The 15,397-nt window shown below is 35.7% G+C and overlaps 2 protein-coding genes across 2 annotated transcripts; one reads left to right on the top strand and one right to left on the bottom strand.

The window, feature by feature from the left end:
* Positions 1–28: 28 nt before the first annotated feature.
* LOC113507860 (bax inhibitor 1-like) lies at positions 29–2,083 on the bottom strand (the record flags this gene model as incomplete). Its single annotated transcript, XM_026890781.1, is given in 6 exon segments — positions 29–89; positions 91–198; positions 546–694; positions 697–771; positions 1,174–1,400; positions 1,860–2,083. Coding segments are annotated over 6 exon segments (667 nt in total), but the record flags the coding sequence as incomplete, so codon positions are not given.
* A 782-nt stretch (positions 2,084–2,865) lies between these two features.
* Positions 2,866–7,720, top strand: LOC113507859 (pre-rRNA processing protein FTSJ3-like). Its single transcript, XM_026890780.1, has 9 exons — positions 2,866–3,041; positions 3,126–3,886; positions 3,968–4,117; positions 4,500–4,607; positions 5,728–5,889; positions 5,999–6,206; positions 6,308–6,763; positions 6,911–7,110; positions 7,239–7,720. The coding sequence occupies exons 1-9, from the start codon at positions 2,975–2,977 to the stop codon at positions 7,671–7,673; spliced, it is 2,547 nt and encodes an 848-aa protein (XP_026746581.1). The 5' UTR covers positions 2,866–2,974; the 3' UTR covers positions 7,674–7,720.
* The last annotated feature ends 7,677 nt before the right edge of the window (positions 7,721–15,397 follow it).

Below are 15,397 nucleotides of genomic sequence, written 5' to 3'. Positions count from 1 at the left end.
ATATATATATTCAGCATTAAATACGAACTTCTGGACAAGATAATTAGCAGTCTCCTGAACATTCCGATGAAGTCAATGAACAGTTCTAAAGGCGTGTTGCACGAAGTCCTTGCTTCCCATACGGCGCTTCTCAATGATAAGTTGGGTGTCGAACAGAACGAAGCCACACATGAGCATGAGTCCCAAGTACAGATGAGCCTAAAATATAATAAAAGGTAACAAAAATATTAGCTATATATATACTTACTTTCATAGTGTTTCAATGAGATTATTGGGTACAACAATTTGCCTGGCTTCATAGCCAAATAACAGTAAGTATTGCATACAAAGTTGTTTACATGCTTATTTTTGAATATTTACCTTTCAAAGACTTATTTTGTGTCAAAACTTGTTTTGACAATAAATATTTATACTCATTATGTTGGAATTATATTCCATTATGATGAAACATTGAACTTTGTACAGTGACTGGCTTTTATTCTAACCTACTACTGCTATGTTTGTTGTAATTTATCAATACATTATGTATTAAAATGCTGACTTACTTGATACAGGAGATGAGACTGCATAAAGATGTTGACTAAGGTCATGAGTGACATAGACGTAAGTAAGGTCATCAGTGTGCCTCCCAGAAACAGCCAGCTTCCACGTTCAGCAAGCATGGCAGCAATAGAGAAGCAGACAAACACCAGTTGGTGCCCAAGAGAGCTGTCACTATGATAGATGGATCAACAAAGCTGACATACTCCAGCAATGGCCCCAAGCTCATACCTGAAAAAGAGGATGGAAGGTCAAGGTTACATATTTGTAAGCATAATATTTATGAAACCGAAAGTAAAATCCCACAACCCTGTCATAAATACAGCATGTTTGTACTCTACTGTACTATAAATGTTTAACTAGAGCATGAAAACACAAAGCAATTTGTTTTTGCCGATTACAATATACTTGTTTTTTAAATCATCACATTTATTTGATAGCTTCCAGCATAGCATAACACCTTTACAATGATATCATTTAAATCTTGTTGTATGACCATCAACTCTTGAAGGCCGCTTTTGATATCTGATCTTAGAAATTGTTCTTCCTGTTATTGTGATTTTTAAAAGAAGTACTTGAAAAGTTTATGAGAGATGCTTGTTGATGAAGTTGATAACACATTATTTTTTTTACCTGAAGTAAGGCCAAAACCAAGCAAGTATCCCAGACGGAGGTTAGTGTTCTTGCCATTGTCAGGGGTTGCAATGAGCATAAGCATAAGACCAGCTCCAGCAATAGCAGATAAGATTCCAGCTTGGAACCAGGTGTACATATCAACATACACTCCAGCTAAGGCTGAGCCACATGTCATCATCAGGGTTCCATATACATTCTTTAAATGCTGGCGCACAGGAGGTTCTCTAAAACAAAAATAATGTTACACACTCTTTCATCAGACTGATACAATTTCATTTACTCAATTTATTCAATTCAATTACATAAACAACTACATTTATTCAGTTTATAGTGGTACTAGCTAATTATTCGAATTATAATAAATATATATGGTGGGTGTATACTGCAGTCAACTTGCCTAGTAGCAGGTTTTTCATTGGGTTTCTAATAACTTTGATATATCCGAAGTAGTAGAAACATCATAAGTTAAAGAGTAAGCAACAAAATAATCTACACTAATATCACGAAAACAAACAAATGGTATGTCACAGAATTGATAGAATGGACCTTGTACCACTGTAATGTTCTAGAATGATGTTCTCATTAAAAATTTAACCTAGTTAATCATTTGTTATATTAAAACAAGGCAGGTTAATGCATGATATGGATAAAGCACAACAAGCAACGTAATATTATGAACTTACAGGCGATTTTGAAAACTATTGACGAAAGTTTGAAGATTAGGAGTCATGATGAAGAAATCTAAAAATAAATTGTTTTGATAGATTCTTTTCAATGAAATCTCAAAACCACTATTAATTATTTGGTATAACAGCTTATTGCTCAGTACAAAGGTAGCAACTGATTATTTATAGAATGCGCACAATACACGAACTGTTTTACTGTTCAGAAACAATGGTGATTTTGGTGAAATTTTGATTGCCATAATGAAAAAAGTTGCATTGACGTCATCAACTGATCAACGCTGACATTCTATACAGGTGCACTAATAACCTGATTTAGAAAAATATTAAGTTTGAAGTTCTTAGGGATGGAATAATGTAATTCAGGCAGTGCTTCAGCTTTACATGAGATGCTTTTAAATTGTTTTCCATATAAAAAGCGAAACTAGAACACTTGGACTCTTTTTCTAAACCCAATCATTTAAATTAAATATGAAGTACCGAAGTTAAATTAACTTTGTATGAGGAAAACCTATTTTAACAGGAGAGATGGTTGTTGAAATTTGCGACAGACTGCAACATTTTTTAGCTTTAAAAATTCCATAAAAATTCTATTTGGCTGATTTACTTTAGCCAATGGAAGATCAACACATTTTCATCAGAATGACGTCATGAGACATCCCGTTATGAGTGACCGACGTCATAGAATAACAAAGTTGCTACCCACAAAATTTTGAAAGAAAAAGTTTTTAATTCTCATTGAAAACTAATAGTACATTTTATATTACAAAGCAGAAGAGTTGGAAAAATTCTTAAGTTGTTTTAATTTACCTATTTATTGAGGAAGGCTTGGAATAAAATCGGGGATTCTTAGACTCATACCTAAAATATGTGAAAGCTATTTTATTTTTAATATAATTTAAGTGTTAATTGTTGTCGTATTTAAGTTGATCGTCATTTTAATTTGAATTATAATTTTGGTACCACAGAGTACATTACATATTTTAGTACGATGTCAAAAACAAACGTGTGACAGCTTCACTCTCATAACCTTAAAATGAAAATGGTTGTACATGTGTAGTTGTAAACACGTTATAGTTATTTATTTATAGTTGTGGTCCTCGTCTTCTCTCAAGATGGGGAAAAAAACTAAAGTAGGAAAACAGCGAAAAGATAAATATTATCAACTAGCGAAAGAAACAGGTAAATTAGAGTTTAAATTCCTAAAAATTGATGTGTTATTTACTGTGTTATATTTACGTTAATTAATATATGAGGTGATTTTAGGTTATAGGTCTCGAGCCGCATTCAAATTAATTCAATTAAACCGTAAATTTGGGTTTCTTCAAAAGTCTCGAGTATGTATCGACTTATGTGCTGCGCCTGGTGGGTGGATGCAGGTAGCGCACCAGAACATGCCACTTTCCAGTGTGGTCATCGGTGTCGACTTGTTTCCAATCAAACCAGTTCCAGGCTGTATCGGGCTCACTGAGGACATTACCACAGAAAAATGTAAAACAGCCATAAAAAAAGAAATAAAAACATGGAAGGCTGACGTCGTGCTAAACGATGGTGCTCCAAATGTTGGTCTTAACTGGATTCATGACGCGTATCAGCAAGCTTGTCTTACACTTAGTGCCCTGAAATTAGCCACACATTTCTTAAGAGAAGGGGGATGGTTTGTGACCAAAGTTTTTAGGTCAAAAGACTACCATGCATTGCTGTGGGTGTTAAAACAGTTTTTCAAGAAAGTTCATGCAACAAAGCCGCAGGCGTCCCGTAATGAGTCATCTGAAATATTTGTGGTGTGTCAGGGCTATATTGCTCCTGATACCATTGATCCAAAGTTTCTTGATCCCAAGAGTGTGTTTGAAGATTTGGATATTGTGAAGAAGCAGCATTTGAATATTATGCATCCTGAGAAACAAAAGAAGGCTAAGGCCGAAGGGTATCTGGAAAATGATTACACCACTCACCATAAAGTTTTACTTTCACAATTCTTGAAACCAGATCAGGATCCTATAGATTTACTGCAAGGATGCTCTGAGGTATGTTGTAATCTTATCCCCTTTGTTTATAAACTTTTACTTGCTTGTATTATGTTCTTCTAATGACTTATTTCATTCCAGATTGTTATAGATGATAAATCTATTTTAGAAAATCCTAAGACCACTGAGGAAATTAAGGAGTGCTGTAAAGATATCAAAGTTCTTGGTAGAAAGGATCTGAAAGCTTTGCTCACCTGGTTCAAGCAAATGAAGGAGTTGAAGGCTTCACAGGTAAAATAATACAACCTTAATTAGGTTCGGGTAGTATGATTTTAATTGTGCAATGTTTACATATTATAGTGCAAGAAGTAGTTTTTTTATTATCAATATGTTTTTATTCAAAATCAAAATCCATTTATTCAAAATAGGCTACAAAGTAGCACTTATTGAATGTCAAAAATACACAAACAGCTCCCTGTATCGCCCACCCTTCACCGCTTCCTAAGTGCTCTAGCTGTGAAGAAGAAACGGCGCAACAAACTCCACAACATAGCACTTCATCTTCTTAACAAATGTTTATGAATGAAGTTGGGTACTTTATTATAACAATATAGATTATTTTCTTGATTCTCAATCAATAAATGTAAATAAAATATGTGGTATGGATTTTCAGGAAGAGAAAACAGAAGAAAAAGAAGATGGCAATGAAGAAACAAAGGAAGATGCAGATGATGAGAAAGATGGAGAAGATGATGTTGATGCTGAGATTGCTGGATTACAGGTATATGTATATTATATAAGAAAGATGTTTTACTCACACCATTTTTAGCTCAAGAATGGCTGAACTGACACAGGCTACTTTTTAGAGACACACATAACCTGGTAGGAATAAACAAAGATTGTAACCATCCATAGCAACCGTTAAAATGCTGTTGTTTTGGTGATATTACATTCTGATGTTAATATGAAAAGGTATTTGTCCCTCTAGCAAGTGACTAAAATAGCTTGTAGACAGATGGTGTCAGTCAGTTTAGTGCATAACTGGCTTTTTATTTCGAAATTTTATTGTGTCATCCACTTATTGAATCTTTCAACAAATTTTTAGGTCTAGCTTGAATGGCCCATATGGTTTATGTTATTTTAAGAAATATTTTTAATTTAAAGCTTTTTTTTATGAATATTAATCGGGGAATATATTTTATATTGAACATTAATGACATAATATAATAACTAATTTACTAAACCTGAATCATCTGCTTGCTGTTTTCCAAGTTTCATCAGTTGGTTGTAGGTAACCAACTAATTTAGACTCATCTCATGTAGGATAGGAAATAGTTTTTTGTACATAATATAAATGCTTCATTCCATATAGATTCCTCTGCCATAATGTGGCCCAAGCTGTAAGGTTTAATACAATAAGATTGAATGAACAGAAATGATAAGGCTGTCAGTAATAAGGGCCTTTTTTTCCATACCTTGCTGATTTCTGAAAGCTAGAACAGTTTGTAAGTCACGTAAGACATATATAAATACATGCGTTTCTAAAGATATTCGACTGCACGGATAGCCGAGTGGTTGAGGTCACCACGCCAAACCCACTGTGCGCGTCGTGTCGCGGGTTCAATCCCCGCGTAGGACAAGCATTTGTGTGATCCACTAATGCTTGTTCTGGGTCTGGGTGTCATTGTGCATGTGAGTTGTAAGTTTGTAAACCTGTTTAAAAAAAACCCATAGGGCAAAAAGCTTTAAAAATATTATAATTATTTTAATCGTTTAACTGTTAAAAATATTATAAATTAATTGTGACTACTTGTGCCATTCCAAAAAATAGCTAACCATTAATTACAATTATTTGGTATTTCATTGTGTGGTTTGAATACGAGATATTCGTTACTGTTTAGGATGAAGAAAGACGCCAATCAAAACGCAAGAGAAAACAACTTAATAAACAGAGACAAAAGCTAGCAGAGAAAATGAATCTGAAAATGGTACTCAAAGGAGATGGTGGGCCTATTCTTGAGAGCAATGATATGTTCCAGCTATCTGACATTAAAAATGCTGAGGTAAGTAACAATGAAATATATGTAAAGATAATTTTTCAATAGAAGTAAAAGAGTTCTCTTGAAAAAAATGACAAGAAGTCCTTTTAACCAAAGAAATTACGTGATTTAGGAACTGGCGCGCATGGTAGACCAGCAACCTGACATAGTTGCAGAACAAAGTGAAGATTCAGATGACGAATTCAAAGTAAAACAGAAATACATGAAATATGACACAGAGTCATCTAAACTGGATTCATCAGGAGCATATTACAAGGACTCAGACAGCGAACTGGAAATGGAATCGGATTCTGATAATGAACAAGATAAGGAGACACTAGGTAAGTCTATTTTTGTCTAAATCTTGGTACTAATGCTAATTTTAACCAATCCAATCATCTTTTGTACTTTATTTATTCTAATTATGATATTTGCTTTCCAGCATTTTCTGATTCGGATACTGAAAATAAGAAAATCGCCAAACTTACAAAACTCAACACTCTGCAAAATGCTAAGGTTCCTAAATCTAAGGCTATTCCCAAGAATCACCCACTTTTGACTGACTTGGATAATACTGACTCAGTCTCCAGACGCTCTTTGAAAGCAGATCTATGGTTCCAGAAAGATAGTTTCAAAGATATTGATGAAGATGATGACGAAGGCGTAGATTTAGATAAATTAGCAGAAACTTATGTAGAGAAAGGTAAAAAAGTTGCTGAGGAAGGCAAACCAGCTAACTTGAAAAATGGATTGAAAAGGAAACTGGATGAAGAGAGCTCTGATGATGATTCTTCGGACAGTGATTACGACGTCGAGAACAATGTAGCTCCCAGCACCGGAAAAGCTGGCGCTAAGTCCAACAAGAAAGATGGGTTTGAAGTAGTTCCAGAAGACCCTGGTGTGTATCAATATTTTAGATATAATTTTATTTAAAAAACTTTTATGCATGATTTTAGTTATGTATCAAGCATATAGACTGTTTAGTAATCCATTTATGTATTTTCTTGACAAAAAATTCTTTAATTCATATTTCATGTTTCTATAGAGTTAAAAAGGCTGAAGAAAACTCTCAAAATGGACGCGGAGACACTTGCATTAGGGACAATGATAGCTACTTCAAAGAAGTTCAAAAGGGACTTGATTGACGATGGCTGGAATCGTTATGCCTTTAATGACAAAAATTTGCCAGACTGGTTTGTGGAAGATGAGAAAAAGCACATGAAAAAGGAAATCATTGTACCAGAGGTAAGCGAGATTAAAGGTATTAGTACGCACAATGGGCTGACATGGAGCCTACGTGCGGGAAAGGGAGCCCATCACCAGGGTGTTATTGATTAACAGTTTTATTTTATGTTTTGTTTTCACTCTTTCAGAAATACACAGAAGAATATAAAACCAAACTACAAGACATCAATGCTAGGCCGATAAAGAAAGTGATAGAAGCTAAAGCAAGAAAGAAGAAGCGTACTATTAAAAAAATGGAGCGTGCCAAGAAGAAGGTTGAGGCTGTTATGGAAAACGCTGACATGTCAGAGAGAGAGAAAGCGCAACAAATCAAACATTTGTACAAGAAGGCGCAGACAGATGGAAAAAAGAAAGTCACTTATGTAGTTGCCAAGAAACATACAAGTGCTAAGAGGATGAAGAGACCTCAAGGAGTTAAGGGTCATTACAAAGTGGTCGATTCTCGTATGAAGAAAGATTTGCGCGCACAAAAAGCCAAGGAAAAGACAAAAGGGCGAGGCAAGAAAGGAAAACCGAAGACCCACAAACCTCCTCCCAAAAAGAAAGGAAAGAAGGCTAAATAACTAAGTTTAATGTGATGTTAAATATATTCTATAAAACTCCCAATGGATGTTTTTGTTGTCATTGAATATTTGAGTGTTACGTTAGTTTTATAATTTTGGCAACCTAACTGCAAAATAAAGCTGTGAAAGATAATACGAACGCGAATTATGTACTTACATATTCTGCCAGTACATCTACCATGATCATTTATCCATGAAGTCTACCTTCTTATATTTCCATACCAAATGGGTAAAACAGCGCTGTAATCATGTGAACGTTACGTCAAATCTATCATAGATATGGTTATTACACAATCTTACTCAATTATGGATATCACACAGGTATCATAAAAAAATATATTGTAATGCTATTTAGCAGTACGAAGTAGTTTCTTTTTCCAGGTTACTTTTTGTCGTATCGGGCGAGCCTAATAAAACCGTGGTCCGATGGACACAGAAAATCAAGGGGAATTTTGAGGAAACAAGATTTGAAAATATGGTTTTCTAGAATCTCGAATTTACTGAAAGATTACTGGACGTATTTGTAGATTGTTTATCACCATTTTCTTCTCACTTGTGTGTCTGACTTGTCAAATTTGTTCTAATCATGACCCCTGGTATTATTAGTGTGGAAAGTTGTTCCATTAGCTGGCATTACGAAGATTATTTTTACGACTAAGGTCAGGGTGATATTTGAATCCACGTGCGTCATTCGCCGGAGTTCAGGGACAGACACGCCATATAAATGATATCACTTCGCTTGGTGGCCTTGGTGTCTAATTCTGATTCGCTCTAACTACGCCGTCTGCCTACTAAGTACCACTGAGCGACTTTATGCCCAGTTTGCAGAATAAATATTCTGCGCCGTTGTGTTTCTGTCCTCCAAGCTACGTATAACTATAATTTCTCATACTTAATAGGTGTTATTTAGTTTCAATACAACAATTACGTGCTTACATTTAATCACAAATCAACCTTGGATGTATAATAATCAAGATGTTGCATACCCTTATTGATGCATGTGTAACTTCTTACAAAGTACCTATTAATATAAAAAATAACAGTCTCTAAGCAATGGTATCTATTTCTGATGTATTGCCTGTGCATCTCTCTCGTATATGAGATACCTATAGGTAACTGAAAAGATTAAGATACTCGGAAGAGAATAAAATATGGTGTGAGGTGTAGGGAGGAAATGATGGTACGTGGGAGGTAGGTGGTAGGCGCTAGGCGGGGCGCTCGGCCGGGCTATATCGAGCGCGCGATCACGGCCAAGGCCGCGCAGCGCCGTCATCGCTCTCAACTCCGGTCGTCCGTACCCTGTACCCGCAAATCGTGTCCATATCTAACAACGTGTTCACAACACTAACCTTATTGCGTAGTTTGGCGCTCGTAAATTTTGACCCGATATGCAAAATCTAATTGTTGTTTTGCTGTATTACCGACAAAAACGAGGATAATTCAGCTAGCAAGGGTTGAGATGCGGATTTAAATAACAAAATATCATCTCATGTGATAATTCTGAAAGTTCTTCAAGTAAGAAGCTTTTGCTTTTAATTGCGAACCTTTGAGGCCCATGTTTGGGTAGGTTCTTGCTTTCTCTAGGGTAGGTACTTACTGTAACCAGAGCGGTGAAGGTTCTCTAAATTTGGTGGCACTGTTCGCAGTGACGTCCGCGGAGGCGCAGGTAGAAGCTGCCTAGGGTGTAGGGAGGGTGGGTGGTATGACCTCGCTCTGACAAGGTCGCTGGTTCCATTCCACTTGGCCACGCCACTCATGCCTCCCTATAGTAATCTTCTATAATGATTCTCGCCTCTTCATACTTTATCATAATAAAGTGTTTGATTTGCTGTTTATATTTTCATATTTTTTTTGATTGATTCTTCAATATTATGTCATTAGCTTGTGGCAGAGTTAACAACATGGCCTGGCCGTTAACGTTTATTTGTAGCTACTTTCATAATCTATGTCGTATACCGGATCCAAGGATGCTTGTATCTGCACTTTTGTACAATGTAGAGCCAGTTATAACGAGAGTTTTGTCCACAGCTTACTAATTTGCTATTAATGTTGTATCTACACTTTTTCAGACTTATGTGGGGTAAGTTACAATCTCACATTTCTACTTAGGGCGAAACTGCTACGCAATACGTCACAAATGCATAATGTTAAAATGAACCAACATGTATATTATATACCTATTCTAAGGCAACATTTCGACGTAGTTAATCCAGACCGTAATGATATTTATGTTTGTGCGAAAAGGACTGTCATAAAAGATGAATAGTTGTACTTTGAACGCCCACTACCAATCACCAAAGGTCACGATCGAATTTATCCCGACAATCCAAACGTATGAATAACTGTTTGGTAGGAATCACTACTAGTGTGCCAATCTTAAAGCATAATAGTGGTACAGGGTTTGTTTGGGTTCAAACAAACCCTGTTCCCTGGGTTTGGGACGCATTCCCTTAACTTTGTGTACCAAATTATACATTCTTACATAACGTACATCCACTTTCAGTCTGTAAGACTGAAAATAGAATTCCCTGGTTTGTGCTATTGTGTTAAGTGTTTATGAACATATTCTTAATAATATAAAAAATAGTGAGAGTGGTTTAAAATAATGTTCTAAAACTTCATTACTCGTACAGTTGCATTTAAAATTACTGTTAATTAATGTCATACATTACATACAAAAATATTTCAAGCTATTTTTAATTTTTTAGAACTCCTTTTCAGTAGGTTAGGTTGCATAGCGCAGTTTTTGTTTTGGCTTTACAGGTAGGGATGACTCGAAAGGATCGATCTTGATAACATTGCATAAATTATATTTATTTTTGGCAATATTTCGGACTTGATTCTGATCTTTTGGTTGTGTTGTATTTATTCGCAAAAGTAAAATATTTTCTTATCAAAAGGTGTCACTGTAGAGATGCTAACTAAGACGAAAATACTCATAATCTACCATGATGAATTTTAGTTTATACATTTTACATACTAATATTTACTAGCAGATTTGCTGTTTCACGATCATTTTTGGGACTTTCGAACATAACTAACTGCGCGGATTTTCATGTATCTTATTTTTACCATAAAAATACAAAATCGTAATGATTATCTACGTTTTCATGTCATTCGACACATGGTGCAAAAAGATGCAGAGGAGGTCCAGCTGTAATAAAAATAAAATATAATGTGTACATAAAGTGGACACGTGTAAATAAATAATTTAAATATTTATAAACACCTGTAGAGTATGCAGATGGAACTTAGGTACTTAATAAACAGGTGATTCAACAACAACAACATTATGAACTAGACTCGAGGATTTATCACGTTATAAAGATTAAAGGTGACAGACCTCATTAAAGTTTAAATAACCAGAATTACGGTTTAGGTCACAAAGGTTTGTGACTCAATTTCAGTATTCCGTTTCGTTTCCTTTATGTCAGTGAGGAGGGACATCAATTGCGGATGGATTGTCGGTTGTGGAGATTGTTACACAAATCTTGCGGACAGGTGGCCGCCCCCGCCCTATAAAGTTCACAAGTTTAGTGCGCGGAGAGCGGGTGAGCGACCACGTTCACGGTCAGTGTCGCAAAACCCCTACCTACCGACAATGACAAAGCCGCTGTCACACATCGCCATCGCGACGACAGTTATCCGCAGGTGGACCACGATTAACCTCTCGCCAGACGGTCGTTAGCCGAAATGGCTACTTAAATGGGTCTGAAAGTTGATGCCATTCTGGTTACAAATAACATTTGGACATTTTACGGTAACATTCAGACAATAAAACCTGTGACGAACTGCAGACGTGGTATGTCCTCATGTACAGCTCGCATGTCGCTATTTTTATAAATTTGGTTTTATTTTCGGATTCATTTTGGTGTTTCAAAATTAAACCATAGGTACTAACTGTACATTAATATAAATGAAAATAAAACTAGGTACGATTAGGTACGCAGTTATCTTGAACAGCAATTCAGGATAAAGTAAGTGTATCGAAACTCCTTGCGGCAAAATTGCGATTCACGGCATACACGACTGCCCAAACAAAGAAGTTTTTGACGAATCGTGTTAAAAATAAAGATCTGTGATACGCAGCAAGGAAGGAAGAATTGTCTAGTTGTTTGATTTAGTAACTAATTTTTGTACAATACTTACACACGCATTCAGAACAGAAGTATGGTTGTTGTAAGACTATAAAAATATATTTCTTTTTATAGTTATTTGTATTTTTTTTTCTAAACATTAGATATTTTATGATGATGTAAAAATCCTTAGATTTTGTTCAACTTTTATTTCCTAGGGTGTGGTGTTCTAAATTCTAAATTATAATATTTCCTGGATTGGACCGTCCGCCTCGCGAGTAGACTATACGCAGCTTTTCCCCGAAAATAGAAACAGCTTCGTCTTCGTCATATCAGCACTCTAACCGATTCAGTTCAGCAAAGTCTCTTAGTACCAATTTCCTAATACTGTCATTCAATGAGCATTCTGGCTACTCTGTTTCCAAACTATTTTGTTAATGGGATTCAATTTTGCGGAACATTTTGTATACTACACACTGTTATATGGTGTATGAAATCTGTATGAAAAAATAATCTCCTTTCCTCGGGTCAACTTAACTTCTATTATCGGTCAAGACTTACGGCTTACACTTATTAGTCACAAGCCACTCCCTGCTTTTGTGAGTGATAGATAGATCAGAGAAGTTGAAAACAATAACGAGTTTGTACTATCATACAATGAACTATTCGTACACACACTTTTACAACTATAGAAATTAGTTAGTTATCGCCTATTTATTGTTACTTTGTCGTGAATTCGTGATATATCTGTACAAAATGTCACCAAATTCCGTTAACCGTAATGGCCTACCGAATTAATTATACGCAGATAAGATATGAACTGATGAGGTGATCTCGAAACAGCTATAAACTTAGTATTTAATCGCTATCAGCAGTGTTTTGTTTTCAATTTAAAGTAAAGAAATCGGACGTAGACCTTGATTGATAAATTGCAGGTATTTAGTTTTCAATTAATTTGTAGCAATACAGGTTGTTGAGTCAGTGTGCGAGCGTTATGGGCGCGCGGGTTCGTCGACCAGCCGTGGCAGGCCGCGGCTCCGCTCGCCCCGCACGCACTGCACGCCACGTATTTGACCGATTACCCACCTATTGCAACTTCAATACTCAATGAAAACTTACAATTCATGCTCGTACGCGCGTGTTAGTAAACATACACGCAATGTGTTGTTAGATAAAATAAGTCACTAACATTTTATATACTTTAATATCTGTAAGAGCCTATGTAATTGCTCAATCCGTTATATCCGTAAGAAATAGAAGGATGCACGCGTAGTCTAATAATTCAATAATCATATTTAATATTCGAATAAAATGTACATACCTATATGTATATTTACTGGTAGGTTAGATTTAGTTTACTGTTTCATTTAAATCAGTTGCCCCTGGATCCTAAAACGTCAGTTTCAACAAAAAAAATAATGTTAATCGTTTTTCAAAGCCAAAGCAAGTATTACCATAAATATGAAGTCCCATATAGTAGACTATTGATTAACCAATCACTATCGTAGCTTGTGGAAGCCGTTAAAAAAGGAGTTTTAGCTAAAAATCTCTTTCAACTTTCGGCAACCAAGCCTCAAACTCATGGTTTCCGTCATGACTATAATGACATATTGCTAAGATAATAAATATTTCTTAAACGACAATACAAAGTATTACAATACTGAAAGATAAATATACAGTTAACCAGATGTTACTTAGAGCCACATTTAATGAATTGTAAAGCGGCCTGCCAATTTAGTGTGTATTGTGGTAGAGGAAAAGGGGCCGCGGGCCGCGTGCGGTCGTCGACCGAGGCCCTTGACTTGCGCGCGGTTCAGCGACACCGGCTGACACGGCGCCACCGCCGCGCTCCTCGCCGCGCGCCGCTACTCGCTCGCGCTCTACTCTAGCGCCCGATCCGCTCAACTATTCGTTGGATCATTTCTCATTTAAATGTCATGTTAAACTAATTATTTCGCTGTCTTATACAAAAGGATCTACAAGCTGTCAAGATGTCGCAGGTAATATGGAAGAGCAATCTTTATTAGCTGAAATTCAGACAGACAGTAAACTTTAGATGTATTCCATTTACATTGAAACAAAATAAATTGGAGCATAAATGTTTAAAATACATGTGATAAATTAAATATATTTAGATAATTTACTATTGTTTACTTTTAAGTGTTTTGTTTACCTAAATACATGTTTTGTCAAAGACAAAATGTCTTGTCTTTTTAAATTTGATTAGAAAGAAAACATTACATATAAATACGTAGTTATCAATTATTGTTATTAATGACTGTTTACGTATTTACTCTAACATTATTTGTATTTTTCCAACGACAAGATTAGGATATATCGTCGGTTTATCGACCGGCGCAAGTCGTAAGCAGCAGGACAATCACCTTTAACTCCTAGTTTTTATAGTTTGGCACTTGTTTGCTTGTAGTTCTGTACGACGTGTTAGTGTCGGGCTAGTGTTATGTACGTTGCTTATGTAAGCACGTGCACAACATGCAACATGCACAAAACATCTGCGTAACATGTATGCGTTTACATACATAATTGACTTGTCTGGGTTTCCTCAAAGGTAATAGAAACAATTTGTTCAAGAGAATTCGAAGTCGGTGAAAGGTGTGTAACTAGAGATCCGTTGTTCGGAGGCTAAAAAAATTAAAACTTATCTCTAAGAGTAACCTACTTACTATTTGTAGTGATTTCGCTAGCGGCTTCATAGGATAATTATTTAATAATGGCTTAATAGATCAAAATCAAATACGTCAGGCGTAACAAGTAACAAGGTACTGTTAACATACCTTTAGCTCCTATCGTATGTCTATCAATAGCAGTTATTGTAAAAACAAACACAAGACATTATATAAATTTATTTTAAATGATAATACTTTCCCTTTAAATTAAAAAAGGTTAAATAGCCAATTTAAGAAAAACAAAAAATATCGTAGCCTATTAATCACACAATTGATTATAATAATAGTATTTTCGCGTCTATTTAGGTGTGTTATTTGGTTGGGGCCGACGCAGGAAAGAAAGTTTGTCTTAAATAATAAAACACATTTGATTAAGAATGTACCTAATGTAATTATTACAAAATACTTAAATAGCATATTTGCTAACAAGTCATTAATAAAGTAAGTAATGAAGCTAAATAATTTGCAATAATATTTACCACACATAGATCAAAAATTGCATATCAGTAAATAAACTAATGCGTTGTGCACTGATTTATTTGCACAGTTTTGTCAACACTATGTAAGTAGGTCTTGCAGTAAACATTAACACACAGTTTCCTAATCGTCAATGTCAAATCGGAAATAGTAAACATTTCGTAATCGTGAAAGTACTTTCTTATATTTGTCTTGTGTTGCGCGTGTGTATCAAATTTCGCGCGGCATAGGGCACGAGAGGTGGCGTCGCCTGCGCCTGCGCCGCTCCGCACCAGTGAAAGTGGGTTGAATGCAGCGCCATTACTTTCAGTTTCTCTTGCGCGCACGCCCGATCGTGGGCTCGTTACAATAAACATCACATCCCGTCGATTTCTCGCTCTGCAAAATTTCACCTTTTCCACAGTACTAGCGCAGTGTAGTTTGACCTGTTGCGATTTGGTAGAAAGCTATATCGGTTTTACACTAAATTAGGTTACTGGAACTC

The sequence above is a fragment of the Trichoplusia ni genome, unplaced genomic scaffold, assembly GCF_003590095.1.
Source record: "Trichoplusia ni isolate ovarian cell line Hi5 unplaced genomic scaffold, tn1 tig00003362, whole genome shotgun sequence".
NCBI classification, from domain to species: domain Eukaryota; kingdom Metazoa; phylum Arthropoda; class Insecta; order Lepidoptera; family Noctuidae; genus Trichoplusia; species Trichoplusia ni.
The sequence above is the reverse complement of the archived record's forward strand: the minus strand, read 5'-3'. Positions and strand labels throughout refer to the sequence as shown.

Excerpts from the sequence above, each read along its gene's own strand:
- LOC113507859 (XM_026890780.1), top strand. The coding sequence starts at position 2,975 with ATGGGGAAAAAAACTAAAGTAGGAAAACAGCGAAAAGATAAATATTAT. Across the intron at positions 3,042-3,125 it reads TCAACTAGCGAAAGAAACAG|GTTATAGGTCTCGAGCCGCA; the intron begins GTAAATTAGAGT and ends AGGTGATTTTAG. Across the intron at positions 7,111-7,238 it reads AGGAAATCATTGTACCAGAG|AAATACACAGAAGAATATAA; the intron begins GTAAGCGAGATT and ends TCACTCTTTCAG.